Below are 17226 nucleotides of genomic sequence, written 5' to 3'. Positions count from 1 at the left end.
AAGGATGGCAGGGTGCCTCAGTGGCTCAGCCGGTGACGTGTCTCCTTTCTGCTCCAGTCATGATCCCAGGATCCTGGGATGGAGCCCCATATAGGGCACTCTGTTCAGTGGAGACACAGAAAACAAGTCTGCTTCTCTCTCGCTCTCAAATATATATTTTTTTAATTTTAAAAAAGAAGGAGGACAGCAGCAGACTCTGACAGCAGTGTGCACCAGAAGACAGCAAGGCGCTGGCAGGAGAAACCATCAGCCCAGAACTCTGTGCCCAGTAAACACTAGAAATTAAGAGGAAATAGAAACGTACTCAGACTTGCTCAGGCTGAGAGATGGGGGAGTCTGTTACCCACTGACCTGCACTGCTGGACCGAGGACCCTTGCAGCACACAGAAATGATGCCAGGTGGACATGAGGGTCTACACAGTGGAGTGAAAAAGACCAGAAATTATAAGTAGCTACATATATTTAAATCACTTTTTTCTTAAAAAAAATTCTTAGGGGATCCGTGGGTGGCTCAGCGGTTTGGCACCTGCCTTTGGCCCGGGGCGCAATCTTGGAGTCCCGGGATCGAGTCCCATGTCGGGCTCCCAGCATGGAGCCTGCTTCTCCCTCTGTCTGTGTCTCTGCCTCTCTCTCTCTTTCTATCATAAATAAATAAATAGATCTTTTTAAAAAATTCTTAAAAGATAATTAATTGACTTTTTAAAAAGAAGGAAATCCTGTAAAATGTGACATGGGTGGACCTGGAGGACATTATACTCAGAGAAATAAACTAGTCACAGAAGGACTCATACTGCGTGATTCCTTTCATATGAGATCTCTAAAATAGACTCCTGGAATCAAAAGAGTAGAATGCTAAGATATCTGAAGTGAAATGTTATTACTGTGATAAAACTTCATAATAATTTTTTAAAAGATAATTGACTTTCAAGCTAAAATGGTAACAATGTATTATAGTTTGTAACATATAAAATATAATAGTACAGGGAATGGGAGAAGAATATTATTTCTTATACTGGTATAATTCACTTGAAGGAAACTGTGATCAATTAATATATACTCTAAGCCCTACAGCAGCTACTAAAATAACAATATAAAGAGACCAAAAAGGAGATAAAAAGAAATCACAAAAATAATTAGTTCAAAAGTAAGCAGAAAAGGACACATAGACAACCATAACATAACCTGACTTATTTATTACCCACTTGTATAGTGATTTACATGGGGTGGGTTGTTGACATCTCTGGCTGTAATTGTGCACCTAGAACACTTGAGACACAAAACAAGTAGCAAGATGAGGAAATTAAATCTATCAGTAACCACATCACATGTATGTGGGCTCAACAAAGCAGTTAAGAGGAGGTAGAGATTGTCAGACTGCATAAAAAGGAAAGACCTAACTATATGCTGCCTATAGGAAATATGTTTTAAATATAAAGACAAGTTGAAAGTGAAAGATAGAAAAAGATATCAAAATAAAGATGGAAAAAAAAAAGAAAGATGGAGTGGCTGTATCAGTGTCAGAGGTTTCAGAGTACTGGTAATCAGGATAAAGGTGATGTCATAGTAACAGAAAATAATCATTAGGAATGTATAACCATCCTAGACACACACAATCACCTAATAACAGCCTCAGAACACGTGAAACAAACTGATAAAACTGCAGAGAGACCAAATTCCCTGTGCCTATCAGCAATGAGACCAGACAAATTCCCTTTGCCTGTCAGCAATGTCAGCACTCCTCCCCCAGTTAATTGCAGGAAGGATGATGGGCACAGGTGCAGATGACCTGAGCAGTCAGGGGTGTCTGTAGAACACACCACTCAAGAAGAGCTGGATACATGCACTTTGTGTAGAAGTGGACACAATTTTCACCACTGTAACCTTATTTGGGGCCAGAAAACAGGTCTCAAATTTAAAAGGATTAAAGTCATACAAAATACGTTCTCTAGCCACATGGAATCAAGTTAGAAATCAATTGCAGGAAGATCTCTAGGAAATCCCCAAATATTGAGAAGTGGAAAACACTCTTATATGTAACCTACAGATCACAGAAGAAATCAATAGAAAAATTAGAATGTTTCTTGCAAAGTGAAAGTGACACTGCAGCATACCAGGAACAGTAAGCTGCTGCTAGAAACACCCTTTTCATAGCCCTGAATGCCTAAAGAAAAGAAGAATAAAGGTTTCAATTCAGTGACCTCAGCTTCTTCCTTAGAAAACTAGAAAAAAATAAAAAAAAAGAAAACTAGAAAAATAAGAACATGTTAAATAGAAACTAAGCACCTAACAAAATCCAACATCCATTCTTCACCGAAAAGCTTAGCAAACTAGAAATGGAAGAGAACGTCCTTCACCTACAAAAAACCTACACAGTGAGTGACAAAATGCACTTTTCTCATGAAGATCAGGGCACATCCAGTCCTGCTACTTATGTTCAATGCTGCAGGAGGCTGTGGACCAGCAACTCTGCAAGAAAAATAAAAGGCATCCATTTGTGTATAAAATCCAACTCAAAAAAGAAGCCATTGAAACTAAGATTAGCAAATTTACAGGATATAAGGTGAGTATACAGAAATAAATTGTATACTAGCATAAACACCCAGAATTTAATTTACAGTGCCACCAAATGTAGATAGCAACCAAATGTTCTGAACAGGGGCATGTGGGTGGCTCAGTGGTTGAGCCATCTGCTTTTGGCTCAGGTCATGAACCCAGGGTCCTGGGATCGAGTCCCACATCAGACTCCCCGTGGGGAGCTTGCTTCTCCCTCTGCATGTGTCTCTGCCTCTGTGTTTCATTAATAAATAAAAAGTTCTGAACGTTAGGGACAAATCTGACAAAAGGTGTACAAAAATACACTAGAGACCTCATGGCTCTGATAAGAGAAACTGTTCCATGTCAGAGGACCCAAATCAACCTACAAACCCAGTGCTGGTCAGGTCAAAATCTTAGCAGACTTTTTTTTTTTTTTTTTTTTTCCAGAAATTGACAAGCCAATTCCTAAATTTATATGAAAATGCAAAAAGCCTATAATTCTCAAAACAACTTTGAAAAAGAACAAACTCAAGAACTCACACTCCTTGATCTTGAAACATTTCACAAAGTTATAATAAGACGGTGTGGTCCTGTGTGTGGTACTGTCATAGAGATAAACATGAGTCAGTGGAACAGAACAGAAGCCTAGAGTAGGCCCATAGGAATTTGGACAGCTGACTTTCTACAAAGGTTAATCAGTTAATCAGGGTGGGGAAAGGATGGTCTTAGCGAGAGGCATTAGGACAATGGGGTGTCTGTATGCAAGGGTGTGCACCTGGATCCCTTCAAAATGGATCATAACCCTAAATATAAAGCCTGAAACTGGGGATCCCTGGGTGGCGCAGTGGTTTAGCGCCTGCCTTTGGCCCAGGGCACGATCCTGGAGACCCGGGATCGAATCCCACGTCGGGCTTCCAGTGCATGGAGCTGCTTATGTCTCTGCCTCTCTCTCTCTGTGACTATCATTTAAAAAAAAAAAAAAAAAAAAACCTGAAACTAAAATTTCTAGAAAACAACATAAAAAAAATCTTTTTAGGGGGATCCCTGGGTGGCGCAGTGGTTTGGCGCCTGCCTTTGGCCTGGGGCGCGATCCTGGAGACCCGGGATCGAATCCCACATCGGGCTCCCAGCATGGAGCCTGCTTCTCCCTCTGCCTGTGTCTCTGCCTCTCTCTTTGTGACTATCATGAATAAATAAATAAAATCTTTAAAAAAAAAAAAATCTTTTTAGGGGATCCCTGGGTGGCACAGCGGTTTGGCGCCTGCCTTTGGCCTAGGGCGCGATCCTGGAGACCCGGGATCGAATCCCACATCGGGCTCCCGGTACATGGAGCCTGCTTCTCCCTCTGCCTATGTCTCTGCCTCTCTCTCTCTCTCTCTCTCTGACTATCATAAATAAATTTAAAAAAAAATTTTTTTTTAAATCTTTTTATTTTTGAGAGAGAGGGCAGGCAGGGGGCAGGAGTAGAGAGAACCTTGAGCAAGCTCCACACCCAGTGCAGAGCCCATGCGGGGCTCAATCTCACGACCCTGAGATTATGACCTGAGCTGAAACCAAAAGCTGGACACTTAACCAGCTGAGCCACCCAGGCATCCCAAGAGAAAATATTAATATCTTCAGGTTAGGCAAAGAGTTTTTAGATAGGATGCCAAGAATGTGATTCATAAAAAATTGACGAGTTTGGACTCAAATGTTTTACTGTTCAAAAGACATGGTTAGGACCATGAAAATCTAGCTCATCACTAGAGCAGGAGAGTCTTAAAACTGAATGAAAGACATGAACACTTTACCAAAGATTATGGAGATCTCCCTTGGCTTAGGGTGGGGTCACATCTTGTGAAATCTAGCATAAGGTGAAAATACTTAGTTGAAAATGGATTTAATACACCTATGAGACATCACAGCTTAGCCCAGCTAACCTCAACAATGTGCAAAACAGTGGGGCAAAATCAGCTTATGAAAAGCCTATTTATAATCGAGTGCTGAATACCTCACGTAATTACTGCATGCTGTATTCAAAGTGAGAAACAAGAGTGGCTGTCGGCATCGGCTGTCGACCTCGTGATGGATCGCGGGCTGACTGGGAACTGTGGCCGCTGCCCAGCATCACCAGAGGATCGTAGTACATATCGCTGCCCCAGGGAAAAGATCCAAATTCAAAATTCTGAATAGTTTCTGCAAAGTGTGTACCGCTTTCATAGCATCATAAGACAGACCATCATCAGGAACTGTGCAGTGAGTTAATCCATGAAAATGTGTTCAGCATTAGTCATTAGGGAAACAAAACCATAGTGAGCTGCCACTACACACAGAGTAACCCAAATTAAATTAACAGGGCCACAGAATTACAGACTTACCATGGCGAACATGTGTGACAACAGGAGCGTCATACGAGCTACTGGGGACACAGAATGGCACAGCTGCTTTTGAAATGAGTTCCTTAAGGGCAGCCCTGGTGGCTCAGTGGTTTAGTGCCGCCTTCAGCCCAGGTCGTGATCCTGGAGACCTGGGATTGAGTCCCACGTCAGGCTCCCTGCATGGAGCCTGCTTCTCCCTGTCTATGTCTCTGCCTCTCTGTCTCCCATGAATAAATAAAATCTTTTTTTTTTTAAATGAGTTCTTTAAGAAGCTAGATCCACACTGGCAGTACAGTCCAGCTGCTTCACTCCTAGTGGTGGCCCCAGAGACCTGAAAACACATGTCCATACGAGGGCCCCTGCACAGATGTTCACTCCAACACCCTGAGTCATGGCCCAGTATCCATCCACATGTGAACCGATAAAGGAACTGCAGTATATTCTTGTGCAATAGTCCCTGGCAGTGACAGGTGTGAACTGTTGATGCCTGGGATGACGTAGGTGGATCTCATAACACTTAACTACCCTGTAGAAAGATGTCAGACAAGAAGTACATTATCTAGGCTTCCCTGTACAGAACATTCTAGAAAAAGTAACCGCTGTTGACAGAGGGCATCTTGTGGACTCTGTAGATGTGTTTAGCTCTCTAGTTGATGCTGTCCCATGTATGTGTGTCACAACTTGTCCAGTTGGGCATGTTAAATGTGCACATTTTACTGTGTGTCAGTGACACTCTGAAAATTCAAAGTAATGGGAAGGTACATTGCTGTCACCTTCTAGACTAAAATTTGGCAATATGCATATCGTTTTTAAAATTTTTTTTAATTTTTATTTATTTATGATAGTCACAGAGAGAGAAAGAGGCAGAGACACAGGCAGAGGGAGAAGCAGGCTCCATGCACCAGGAGCCCGATGTAGGACTCGATCCCGGGTCCCCAGGATCGCGCCCTGGGCCAAAGGCAGGCGCCAAACCGCTGCGCCACCCAGGGATCCCCTGCATATCATTTTTAATGTGAAACTTTTAGTAACAATTTTACTTCTAGAATTTGCCCTGTGAGAATAATCACGTTAGGTGCGATGCTGCCTGACTCACGAATTGAGTAAAGCCCACTAGATCTTAAAAAGAAAGAAAATAATCATGTGACTGCACAAAGGTAAATGTGCAGAGGTGCTTATTACAGTGTCGTTTGTAACGGGAGATTTGAAAGCCAATCCCCTTGGTCCAGGACAGATTCAGTTTGTTTAAACACACTGAATCAGTTCTTACACAGAATGTGGAACACAGTGGACAGAGAAGCCCTGCCAGGCCTTAGCAGCACCTGGGCACTTGGGAGCCATGTTCAGTCCCCTCGGAACAAGCTCTGCCCTGAGCCATCCCTGCCGGCCTTACTCAGGCTGCAGAGGAAAGGGTTTCGCCTGAGGGGCCCCAGGGGAACCAGGGGCCAGGATTTAACTCCAGTATTATTGAGTTTTCCCTCGCAGATGAGCATGGCGGGGAAGGATGCAGATAGAGAAGACCCCTTCGTCAAATAAATATCACCCTTTGTCTGGCGTCACCATACAGAGTTTAGTTTGTTCTTGCTTTTATTTGTAAGGGAATTCAAAAAAGAAACCTTTTTGCAACTTTTTTGTCATATATTCTGTATTTTTTTTATTACTGTGTTTTGAAACATACAATCTCTGATCCATGTGAAGAACTGTTAAAACACATAGAACGTTGACAGCTGTTTATGTTCCGTCTTTACACCTGTGTAAATACAGAGCTTTTTTTTTTTTTTAAGGCCATTTTTCTGCATGATTCTTTCTAGAATAGGAAAGCCATGAAGGACCAGATTAAGCATGCAGCAAAGGAGAGGCAGGCTGGGGCCCAGGACACCCCGGGGTTGGTGGCCCTTGCTGAAAAGTCCAGGAATCTGGGTGCGTATGGTGAGGGGCTGCCTGGAAGATAGGCCCCCAGAGCAGCTCCCTCTGCCCAAGTGAGACAGGCCCGGAAGTGTGTGTGGCCTGAGGGCTGACTGCAGCCCCAGAGGGCATGGGGCGGGCGGGGGGGGGGGGGGGGTGGAATGTGAGGTTAGGTACTCTAAATGCGAGGCTAGGCTACTGCAGCTGGCCTTTTCCAGACCACGTTCCTGACGTCTTGGTTAGGTGATGTGCGCACGGAAAGTGGAAGAATGAACTGTATGGCTGGCAATTAGGTTCTCAGAAAGTTAACTTTCTGGACTCTGCCCAGTGAAGTTCAGATTATTGGACAGCACACCTCGGCAGCAGGCTCCCGATAGGCCATGTCGCCTCTCGGAGGCTCTGCTGCCCTGTGCTCCTGCTGTGCCAAGTTGTTTGACCTCTGCCTAACACGGGTTCCCACTTTGAATACAGTAAATGACGTTCAAACCCCTAAGGCGAGAGAGAAGGGATTTTTCAATCCTGTGCTCAATGAAAACCAGAAGTTAGCAGTTAGAAGAATCCTGAGTGGAGACTGCCGCCCTCTCCCGTATATTCTTTTTGGACCTCCTGGAACCGGGAAGACAGTGACGATAATAGAGGCTGTCTTACAGGTAAGCATAGGTGGCGGCACAGCTACTGGTGGCCTAGGCCACATGCCACTTTTATGTTCTCAGGAAGTAGCAGCTCGTGCAGAATCAAAGTAGGAGTGAGCTTCATCTCAGTTATTTCACGTTAGCCAAGTTTGTACTACGTTTTTGGGACTAGGTAGGATTTTCAAAGCTTATTTCATAATTTTAGAAAGGACCCTCTATTCTTAGGATGGTTGACAATTCTGGAGTGCCTGGCTGATGCAGTCGGTGGAGCACACAACTCTTGATCTCAGGGTTGTAGGTTCAAGCCCCACGTTGGGTATAGAGATTAATTAAAAATAAAACCTTAAAAAGAATTTTAAAAAATGTTCTACCATTCAGTCATGAACTTTGTTGTAGAAAAGAAGTTCCCTTTACAGTAGTTAAGCCACCATTCTGTAGAAGTTTCTGGTGCCTCCACATTTAACATGGAGTTGGTACAGAATGTGTGTGTGAGTAAGATTCAGGATTCAAATTAGCAAACGTGTGCTGAGCACCCAGCGGGTACCATACCACGAGCCACACTCAGGAATCAGAGTGCCGACACCATCTCTGTCTTGGGAGGACAGGTTAAGATCTTGGAGAACAGAGAACTCTCTCACCGACTCTCCTGTCTTGTTGGCACGTGCACATGTGTCAGTGGCCATGTCTCAGGCATGTAAGGAACCGATGGGAGCCCACATGGCCACCCCCGCATAGTGAGCAAAGCATGTTGGTGTCAGACTCACCACATGTGTCTGCCCTGGACAGGTTGACATTTATCACCTCTGTTTCTCATGTGCCCTGGTTGAAGGTATACTATGCTTTGCTGGACAGCCGGATATTGGTGTGTGCACCCTCCAACAGCGCGGCCGACCTCGTGTGTCTGCGGCTGCATGAAAGCCAGGTGCTGCGGCCTGGCACCATGGTCCGTGTGAACGCCACCTGCAGGTTTGAGGAGGTGAGTTGTCCCAGCCAGCTGGCAGAGGGAAGTCCTGCCCACACATGCCTAACTTGAAGTACATTCTCTTCCTTCTCTGTGAGATGGGCATTCTCAGCTTTTTCTTTAGAGGGGGAACAGGGCAGAGGGGGAGGGAGAACCTCAAGCAGACTCCATGCCCAGCATGGAGCCTGACGGGGTTTGATCTCACGACCACAAGATCACCACCTGAGTTGAAGAAAGCAAGAGTCGGACAGTTAACTGACTGAGCCACCTGGCACCCCTGGCGGTCTCAGCTTTAGTAAACGCTGCTGCTCCGCTTCTATTTGATACTCAAATGTATTGTTTCTTTTGGGTCTTGTTTTATTGATTTCTCTATAAATACCCCTTTAGGAAAATTAGAAGTTCTTGGTTGGCTTAACAAAAGAAACAATCTAGGAAATGTATGCAGTTGTTTTGGGAAAAGATCTGCAGGATTTTGTGTTATGTTCATGGCTGTAGAGTCTGTAGAATGTGGGCTGAGGTGACAGGAAGGTATAAAATATTTCGGTTGAAGAATCTCAAGTTGGGACGACTGGGTGGCTCAGTGGTCGAGCATCTGCCTTCAGCTCAGGTTGTGACCCCAAGGTCCTGGGATCAAGTCCCGCACCGGGCTCCCTGCCTCTCCCTCTGCCTAGGTCTCTGCCTCTCTGTGTATTTCTCATGAATAAATAAATAAAATATTTTAAAAAGAAGAAGGGACACCTGGGTGGCTCAGCAGTTGGGTACCTGCCTTCAGCTCAGGTCATAAATTCTAGGATCCAGGATCGAGTCCCACATTGGGCTCCCTGTGGGGATCCTGCTTTTCCCTCTGTCTGTGTCTCTGCCTCTCTCTGTATCTCTCATGAATAAGTAAATCTTTAAAAAAAAATAAAAGAATCTCAAGTCATTACTTAGTCATAATTAAGAAGTGGGAACAGGATATTATCTTTAAGGATTTGTTCAGCTTTGTGACTGTGTCCAATTTAAAGAAATACTTCATACTTTAAAAAGTAAGCTGGCCCCACCTCCTTCCTGCAGACAGTCACTGATGCCATCAAACCATACTGCAAAGATGGAGAAGATATCTGGAAGGCCTCACGCTTCAGGATAATCATTACCACGTGCAGCAGCGCGGGGCTCTTTTACCAAATAGGAGTGAGGTAGGTCCTGGGCATGGTTCAGGTCCCTGTCCTTGTGGAGCTTGCACGGGGCTAGTGTGTGGGCAGGGTACGAGAACATGGGCTGGGGGGCAGGGAGACCCCAAAGGTGAGAGGGACCCGGGGCTCCCCGAGGTGGCAGGGATGAGGAAGGAGCCAGCAGCAGCAGGTGGGAAGCTGCTGGGCTGTACAAGCTGAGGAGGTATAATCAGGTAATAGTGGGGACTGATCAGCATCACTTTAAATAACTGATTTATAAAAAGATTGAAACCGTAAGTGCTTATAATCTAAGAAAGATACATCAACGTTGAGTTTCTTCAGCAGGAATTAGGAGAGTAGGTAGAAAAACAGGAGCATGCAACTTGCTCATCTTTCATAGGGAGGGACCTATGTGTCATTGTGGGCTTGTAAGCCGACTCCCTGTGGATGGAGAGAGGTAGGGCCAGAGCTGCTTCACTGTAGCCAGTGGACTCTGGTGGCGTCGCTGTTGGGCTCTACCCGAAGTTTGTCCTGTCAACAGCAGCTCTGTGGCTTTCGCCATGGTGTCCCTGCTGCAGATCTTTTCTCCAGGCGTCCAGTGGGGCAGAGGCTGCCTGGGGCCCCCGTTGGTCTGGGTCGGGGTATCATCGTAACTCAGAACATGCTTGTGAGGGCGCATTGGGGAGGCCAGCAGCCACCCTGTGGGGGCACCGCTCAGCTAGACCAGCTGACCTGTTCTCACGTCATGTCAGAGAAGAGGCACAGAGAGACAGTGTGACCTACCCAGGGTCACATGGTTTGTGGGCAGTGGAGCTGTGTTAGGCATCCCGGCTCCTGAGCCTCAAACAGGTGTGAGGAGCCCCTGCTCTGATGTGAACAGTGCTGCGGCCTTGCCCGCGGTCTCTCTAGTTTGCTCTTTCCCACCCCTCATCCCATGAACAAGCACATGCATCGCATAGAGTCCCAGGTGCTGGTGGGACTTGATTCAAGTCTCCCGTGGCCTGTTAATCCAGACCAGGTGACACCCACCTTCTGGGCCAGCCTGTGGTGCCCATGCGGTGTGTGTTGGCGGTCGCTTGCTAACGCACTTTGACAGAAATGACCATTGAGAACATCTTTGGCTCCAGAGTCGGACATTTTACACACGTATTTGTGGACGAAGCAGGACAGGCGAGCGAACCAGAATGCCTTATTCCGCTGGGGCTGGTTTCCGATGCCAACAGCCAGGTAAGGCCCGTTTGCTCTGTGGTTCTCATCCCACTTCTACACTGGTGGGTGCTCTGCACACCCGACCTCAGTCTGCACAGGACAACTGCAGGGTGACAGGCTCAAGTGAGGTGCGAAGGACCCTGAGGCTCGTGAAGCTGGGGCTTTGTGCTTAGTCACATACTTCATTCCTTGTGGACAGGGAAGAAAGGGCGGCTCTGCCTTTGATTCACAGTCTGAAACAGACACCAAGAGCTGTGCCCCCAGGCAAGGACACCAGGCATGGCTGTGGCTCGCTACCAGGAGCTGACCACTCTGCTCCCTCCCCTGCCCCAAGCTCCTCTCACTTTCACCCTGACAGGGACCTGGGGTCCTCTTATGCTCCCCATAGGCCTCCTCTCGGCACATGTATATACTCAGGGAGGGACCTCCCCAGATTGCCTGCGTCCCCCACGCCTGCCTCCTCCCATCGCCATGGTCAACACAGGGCTGCACAGAGACAGAGCTGGGAGCAGACCTGGTTCAGCTGCTGCAGCGGCCCGCAGGAGGTGGGGGAGAGGGCAGCATCAAGGAGAAAGGGCCCAGCATGTGCTTCCAGAAGACCGGGGCAGAGCTGCCCGGCCAGTTTGTGCGCATCCCCACCCCTGGCGTGTAAGCCTCTGTCACCTGGCTCGTGCAGCTGTGCCGCCTCCCCTGGCTTCTGCAGCCCAGGTGCCTCCCAGCCTGTGCTCCGGAAGCCCCGCCAGGCCATCGGAAGGCAGGGGCCAGCCTTTTGTGTGCATGGTGCACCACACCTGTTTCCTGAGCGCCCCCTGGCTGTGGGTGCCTGTTTGTGTGTCACAGATTGTCCTCGCCGGAGACCCCATGCAGCTCGGGCCGGTCATTAAATCCAGACTTGCCATGGCCTACGGGCTGAACGTGTCCATGTTGGAAAGACTGATGTCCCGGCCGGCATATCTGAGAGATGAAGACGCTTTTGGTGCTTGCGGCGCCTACAACCCCTTGTTGGTAAGCAGACTGGTGGGGTACATGGTCCCTTGTTGGTTCCGCTGCAGCCCCTTTGGCTGCTGGCCCGGCTCCCTGTGTGCACGGAGCTGCCCCCCGGGGTAGGGGTGCAAATAGCTCACACTCCGCCTCCCATCTCAGCGGGACCTTTGGCTGGCTCCTCTGTCCCAGCCGCTCAGATATGCTGCTTGGCCCCAGAGGGGTAGGCACTTCCAGGTGGTCCAGCCTTTGGCTGATGGCTGAGGTTCTGTGTGGCCACGCACGGTAAGAGCTAAATCTGGCTTAACGTGGGAAACGGGCAAGAGCCTTCTACTCTAATCGGAAAGAAGAGGCCCTGTGTCCTCTGTGGTGCTGGTTTGCTGGTTAAGCTGCACATTCCCTTCCCAGCCAAACTGACCAAACTGCATTTTACGTCCCCCTCTCCCAGCACACGAGCTCAGGAACCTTGGGTCTCTGATGTCACTCATTAAGATGAGCCAAGGAGCATATTCTCTGAATTCCTACAGTAGAAAACAAGAGTTCCTTCTAAACTCGAACAGTAAACAGAAACGAGGTGCAGTGATCCTGGGCAGATTTTCCTGGAAATGGCTTAGGACCTGTGCTAGGCTCTCAGCCCCCAGGCCCTTTCCCCACCTGGAGAGTAGAGGGCAAGAGAGCATGTGAGGGGTTGGGGGGCGGCGCTGGGGGCCATGTGAGATGGTTCCCAGGCAAGCCCACACCAGCAGTGCACTTGTACTGACCCAGATGGCAGCAGGGAGCCCATGCCTGTGGAGACACCTGTGTGCCGCCCCACATCCACGTCCCCAGGGTGGACAGGCAAAGGGGGAAGGGAGGCCCCTGGCCCAGGTAGGGATGGCAGTGCTCAGTGCTGGACTCCTTCAGGCAGGAGCCTCAGCTGGTAGCTGCTTCCTGCTCTGAGGGCCTGAAGCTACACCGAGTTTCTTGGCGCAGAGGGCCTCTCTCCCTGGGTACCCTACAGGCTAACACAGGGCCTGGCTTGGGGGAGCCAGAGGTTGAGATGCCAAACTGAGTGTGGAGTTTTGATTAGCCTCTTGGAGACTGGACACGTTACAACTGTAACCATCAGTTGGCGGAACAATCTTTGGGTCCATGAGTCCTCACAACACAAACAAGGGAAGGACACCCCGGGGCCGGCAGAAGGCACAGTGTTTGCCATTTATGCTCCCTGTCCTGGTCCCAGCCAGGCTTTGAGCTGCCAGTGGGTCGGTGGGATGTGCCCTTAGCCACCATGGCCTCACGGTCCAAGAACCAGGGGCCACCTGCAGCCGAGCTGAGACAAGGCTTCGTGGTTCATGTCAAGGCTGCAGGATGAACGCAGAGTGAAGCATGCAGCGCTCTGTCCCCAAGGAAGGACTGCTCAGCTTCTAGACCCAGGACACCATCCAAGCAGCTTCCTCTTCTCTTTGGCTAATGTTCACTTTCTCAAACACGAACCTTCTGAGCCTGCCCTGGAGTTGGGAGGCGGCAGCTCATGGGCACTTACTTCTAAGCAAACCTGTGGTTCTCAGAAACTCTGCGGTCTGAATGCATCTTCCAGATGAAGAGTTCTTCTGCCGGGGACAGTGCCAGGCCAGTGGTGAACACAAATCCCTGGGATGGAGGCAACGCTTTTCATACCCGGCATCAGTGAGGAGCCCGGTGAGGGTTAGGGCACCTTGGTAGCTGGCGGGGAGCCAGGCCTGGGCGCTCTGTGCAACCATTGGCAGGCCTTGCAGGTGCACTGAGCATGCTTCAGCCTCACTGTCGGGGCCCCAGCTGCAGCATGCATAGCGTGGGGACCGCTGGCCATCATCAAAGCCACGTGGATGCCAGCAGGCCGCCAAGTGTGTGTCGGCCTCCCCCATCAGCTGCCCCACCACCTGAGTTGCCCAGGAGCCTCCCTCCATCTGTGCTGGGCCGGCAAGAAGGGCAGGATGGCCTGAGTGCCCAGCATGGGGAGAGCAGGTGTTGACTGTCTGGAGGCCATGGTGGCACCCAGAGATGAGGAAGCCACGGAAAAGGGGAGGCGGGTCAAGAAGTCTTGAGCCAAACAAGACAAAGGGGCAGGGAATGGAACCCAGAAAGCCATTCAGACTCTGGAGCCTCAGCATTTTCCAACCTGCAAATCAGAAGGAATCTGTCAGGGGAAGGGCTCCTGCGGCTCCCTGGGGGACTTAATGGACTCCCTAGGCCCCAGGACCCCAGTTTCAGCCTGTCACACTCCACCCCTGCCGACTCTTGTGGCCCATACAGGTGGCCCTGGGTCAGCCAAGGCTGGGTTCAGAGCGGGTGATCAGGAGGGTTTGTAAACTGACAGCCTCCCCCCCCCGCCCCCCGCGTGGGGCCTTCTGTGCCTGGACTGATTGCTACTGGGGACCAGTGGGAACAGCTGGGGAAGTCCAGGCAGTCTGGACACGGAGCTGTCTCTGTCCTTGGCTCAGCCTGCCCGAGAGCTGGGCTTGTAAGTCCCAGTACGCAGGCAGCTGTCACCTCCAGACGCACTGGCCTGCCCTTGCCCAGTCCATGACTACAGACCCACCTTCCTCCACTGCTACCCTTTGTCCCTGACCAGGGCATGGCACAGCCAGAAACCCCTTTCAGGGCCTGGGGACATGGATGAGGAAGGTGAGGCGGTTGCTTTTGAGGATGCCTTCAGGACTCCAGGGGAGAGCAGGGCCTGGAGTGGAAGTGGCCCCACAGAAGCTGAGGGGAGATCCCGGGGAGGCACACAAAGGCCTGCCGTCCATGCAGCCACCGCCAGCTCACCCCCTTACTGGCTGTCTCAGTCCCCCAGCCAGAGTCCCATGATCAGAAGAAGGCAGGAGATCTCTGTGAGCCCAAGGCCCTCCATGGCCATCCCCCCAGTGGTGGTCTTAACTCCTCTGTGGACTGGGATAGGTTCACGGATGAGCAAGCCCTGCCATCAGCTCCAGGTCATAGGGCACCTGCAAATCAGGGCCTGCCTTTAAGAACTGCACACTCCCTGGCTCTGTTTTCTTTTCCTACGGGATCCTTTTAAGTCAGGCTCACCTCTTGACCCTCTTAGTGAAATTTACATTTTCTTAGAAGGTCTTAAAGGGAACACTTTAGTCCTGAGTCCTCTCAAGAAAGGGCCACCTTGACCCGTGTCCGACAGATGAATAGACACAGAAGATATATATATATATACACGTAAACATCTATACACGATGGAATATTACTCAGCCATCAGAAGGAATGATATTCTTCACATTTACAACAACATGGATGGATCTGGAAGGCATTATGCTTAGTGAAATAAGTTAATTTAGGAAGATGAATACCATATGATTTCACTCGTGTGGAATATAAGAAACAAGGAGACAGACTCTTAAATACAGAAAGCAAACTGATGGTCACCAGAGGGGAGGTAGGTGGTGGCAGGTGAAATAGGTGACGGGGATGAAGAGTACACTTCTTGTGATGAGCGCTGGCTCATGTACAGAATTGTTGATTTGTTTTATTGCACCAGAAACTCGTATGACCCTGTATGCTAATTATATTTCGGCTAAGAAAACAAATCCTTTGTTCAAAAAGTCATTAGAGGTGCAAGAGCATATCCTAATGAGGTGGCAGGTAACAGGCCAGGAGAGGGAGGACCGGCCCTGGAGCTGTGACCCGAGGGGGTGTCTCAGCATTTTTGTCTTTGGCAGAAATGCTCCATGCACGGGCCTGTTTAGCTGGGGACCTGCTGCCAGCTGTCTCCTTGCAGGTCACGAAGCTCGTGAAGAACTACAGGTCCCACCCAGCTCTGCTGGCGCTGCCGTCCAGGCTGTTCTACCACAAAGAGCTTGAAGTGTGCGCAGACCCCAAGGTGGTGACCTCCCTGCTGGGCTGGGAGAAGTTACCAAAGAAAGGCTTCCCACTCATATTCCACGGTGTGCGGGTGAGTTGTGCGTTTGTGGGGAAGGGGAGCAGCTCACCTCTAGCAGCTGAGTGACCGCGCAGTGCGCAGTGCTGTTCCGGGCTTTAAGCACCTTCATTGTGTGTGTGTGTTCAGATCTGTTGTTAATGAAGCATTTACCAAGGGGGGCGGTGCTGATGCCGTGCTGGTGCTGAAGAGTAAGAGTAAGGAGGGCTTTTGCCCCTGCAAGGCCGGCTTGGCCACCACTCAGGTGACTGTACACAGAACAGATCTGAGGAGGTGCTGGCCCACATAGGTGTAGAGAGTGTCACCCTAGTAGGATTTGAAGTGGAGGGCACTGAAGATGGCCTGTAGCTGCATGGAAGGCGGGGTGACAAGTAGAGCTCAGGGAGCTCCCCTACCCACCCAGAGTGACCACGCACCTTGCCAGTCTGGTCAAGTGAGTGGACTGGTAATGGGGTGGGGAGGGCCTCCTCCTCACCATGGCCTCACCAGGCAGAAAGAGTTAGATGCTCAGTAGTCCAGAAAATGACATGTGTATTCGAACTTGGTTGTTAGAACCAGAAGTCATCGTTTGCATTAACCACCCCCAAGTTCTCATCCAAAATTGGGGCTGCACCCAGACCCTAGCTCAGGAGGAGCTAGTGCTGGGGTGCCCCTGGGGAGATGGGTGCCCCCTCCTCCATGCAGCCTGCCTTCAAGGTTCCTGGGTCCAGGTAAGGGCACACTGCCTCGTGTCTCTGTATGTGTCTGCTCTCTTGGGAGTGGACGGAGAGGCAGTCTCACATTCACGTGTGACTGTGAAGTGCCTGCCCTTTGGACAAAAGAGAATTCAAGGAAAGGAGGTTCTGCAGTGAGTCTAAGACCTCCCTTGGAGCACTCAGCACGAGCCCTCAGTGGCCTGTGCCTTCTCCCAGCCTTGTATGCTGCTCTGGCTCCCAGGGACACCGCCCCTGCTCTGTGCGGCTCCCCTGTACATCAGAAAAACCAGTGAGAAAATGCAGAGGGGATCAGAGGTCTCTCTACCATTATCTAGAAGTCAGCCTAAGGAGAAGTAAGCAGAGTTGCTGTAGAGCCAGAGAGCTTAGGATCCCACATGCGTGAAGTGAGACGGGCATGTGGTGCCCATGAAGAGAGAGACCAGTATTGTTCTGCCCGTATTCATTCATATTTTTATCACAGTCTACATAGAAGTCACAATGGGTTTTTTCATGAGAAAGCGATTATGAGTGTGCAAATGTGTTGTAAGTGTGCAAACAGTATTTGTAGAAGAATGAGATACAAAGTCGCCTAGATAACATGCTACAAACGATAACAAATAAAAGCATACTTTTGACTCATAGAAAAGAAATTGGTCAGTGGAACAAAGTCCAGAAATATTTATTTATTTAGTAAGGATTTTTTAAGGGCCTCAAATTGTGTCCTAGACTCTACTCTGTGCCTTGAGTATAAAATGGGGCTGAGTTGCAGAGATTTTGGTCTACTCCCTTCATGGCAGCAGAAAGGGTTTTTTTTTTTTTATTTTTTTAAATTTATTTATGATAGGCACACAGTGAGAGAGAGAGAGAGAGAGAGAGGCAGAGACACAGGCAGA

At 49.3% G+C, this 17226-nt stretch overlaps 1 protein-coding gene across 8 annotated transcripts in view; it reads left to right on the top strand.

The window, feature by feature from the left end:
* Positions 1–17226, top strand: part of MOV10L1 (Mov10 like RISC complex RNA helicase 1) — a 72596-nt gene that overhangs the window by 48750 nt on the left and 6620 nt on the right. For 7 of the 8 annotated variants that reach the window (XM_038550157.1, XM_038550155.1, XM_038550156.1 and 4 more), the window contains 7 exons: positions 6701–6809; positions 7266–7444; positions 8256–8402; positions 9441–9562; positions 10666–10765; positions 11588–11752; positions 15480–15653. In XM_038550157.1, coding sequence (XP_038406085.1) covers positions 6701–6809; positions 7266–7444; positions 8256–8402; positions 9441–9562; positions 10666–10765; positions 11588–11752; positions 15480–15653 — 996 coding nt within the window. The remainder of the gene's footprint in view (positions 1–6700; positions 6810–7265; positions 7445–8255; positions 8403–9440; positions 9563–10665; positions 10766–11587; positions 11753–15479; positions 15654–17226) is intronic. The other variant, XM_038550159.1, reaches the window with a different exon arrangement.

This window comes from Canis lupus, chromosome 10 (assembly GCF_011100685.1).
Source record: "Canis lupus familiaris isolate Mischka breed German Shepherd chromosome 10, alternate assembly UU_Cfam_GSD_1.0, whole genome shotgun sequence".
NCBI classification, from domain to species: Eukaryota; Metazoa; Chordata; class Mammalia; order Carnivora; family Canidae; genus Canis; species Canis lupus.
This window is presented reverse-complemented; position numbering and strand designations above follow the sequence as displayed.